This window comes from Centruroides sculpturatus, unplaced genomic scaffold (genome assembly GCF_000671375.1).
Source record: "Centruroides sculpturatus isolate CEXI.00-Female unplaced genomic scaffold, Cexi_2.0 scaffold1978, whole genome shotgun sequence".
NCBI classification, from domain to species: Eukaryota; Metazoa; Arthropoda; class Arachnida; order Scorpiones; family Buthidae; genus Centruroides; species Centruroides sculpturatus.
Genome location: NW_019386198.1, coordinates 7,895 through 9,392, shown reverse-complemented (window position 1 = coordinate 9,392; position 1,498 = coordinate 7,895). Strand labels below are relative to the sequence as shown.

General features: G+C 35.5%; 1 protein-coding gene across 1 annotated transcript; it reads right to left on the bottom strand.

Annotated features, from left to right (window-relative positions):
• Positions 1 to 281: 281 nt before the first annotated feature.
• On the bottom strand, positions 282 to 829 carry LOC111614046 (zinc finger protein 706-like). The gene is made up of 2 exons (XM_023355424.1): positions 666 to 829; positions 282 to 589 (listed from the first exon to the last, which is right to left on the bottom strand). Exons 1-2 carry the CDS (start codon positions 798 to 800, stop codon positions 500 to 502), a joined length of 225 nt encoding a protein of 74 aa, XP_023211192.1. The 5' UTR covers positions 801 to 829; the 3' UTR covers positions 282 to 499.
• Positions 830 to 1,498: the final 669 nt, after the last annotated feature.

Genomic DNA, 1,498 nt, shown 5'->3' with positions numbered 1-1,498 from the left:
ATCTAGGAAAGAAAAAAATTCTACAATAACTTGGGGCAAGATGAGTTTTAAGCAAAGCAACTCGTAAAATAAAGAGACTATTCACCAGACGGAACGAGAACATTGTGAATGGTTATTTAGGTCACCGAACTCGACTCATCCTACTTCGGAGATAGAACGGCGACCCGATTTTCGGTTATTAACTGAAATAACGTTTACTACAGATAAAAGGATACAAAATTACAGCTGATGTATTCGCGTACCGTTAAAGGGGATGCGAGAAAACACCAGTAAAAAAAAAATGATGATCAAAAAACTTTTATTGAAAAAAACACTTTCCTTAATTTCATTCCCCCTTCAAACCACATCAGTAAGAGATAAAAGGGATGAGAAAACATCCACTATTTAGAATGTCCACTTTCGAAATAGTTTGTTTTCCCCCGAAAGATAGTGTTACTTACTGTGTATAAAGTACATATTTCATAAATCACACTAATCTGTTCTTTTCGTTGTCGTTCGATCAAACGTCTTTCAACTCTTCGGGGAGGGCATTCTTGGGATGTTTGTTTTCGAAGTGCTGTTTGTAGGTTTTGGGATCGGGCATCTGGGCCTGTATTTAAGATAAAGAATCAAATTTAACTGATTTTTAACAAAGAAAAACAGACAAGTCAAGCTCGACTACTTACTTTACAAACGGTACAAGTATGGAGTAGAGCTTTCTGCGCTGCTGCTTTCTGATCGTGTCCTTGCGATCTCTTGTGTTCTTGGGCTTTCTTCGCAGCCTTCTGTTGAGACTGGATTTTCTGCTGTCCTCTAGCCATTTCTCGATCCTTATTGCAAGATATAAAATCTATTTTAAAAAAACTGCCATATTTTAAAAATTTTATCACACTGCGTGGAATAATAAATATAAAATTACATTAAAACTAGACTACCAGTAATATGACCCGATAAATAAACTAATATGCGCTAAATTTAGATGAGATAGTCAACGTGCACAGGGAAGACCTGTTGTAAAGTAAGCTTAACTTTTAAGGAAAATGTCAACCTTTATTCTACATATATTATATATACACCGTACTTACTCGAATGTAAAACTCATTTTTTCAGGTTTTAGTATCTATGAAAATAGGATGCGCCTTCGATTCGATATAATACGTCATAATTAGCGATCTCTAGTGCCACGTGCCTCATCTCTCGTCAGTAATTCCATTACGTTATTTTAGTGGTTTTATTACACCAATATTCGTAATTGTAAATAAATTGTAAAGGTAACTTAGCTAAATCTCGTTTAATACTATTAAAATAACGTCACAATTACTTGAACAAATATCACAGAGAATGTTGTGCAGCACTCAAGAAATGCTGCATTTCCAATGCTTCACGCCACAGTAAGGGTGTGACTGCACGTGTGAAAATGTGAGCTTGGAATGCAGTGTTCATTGAGAAGAGCTTAACACGGATAGTGAACATTTCCAATTTCAAAACCACAGAAGACATTGCTATTTATTGCACAGTA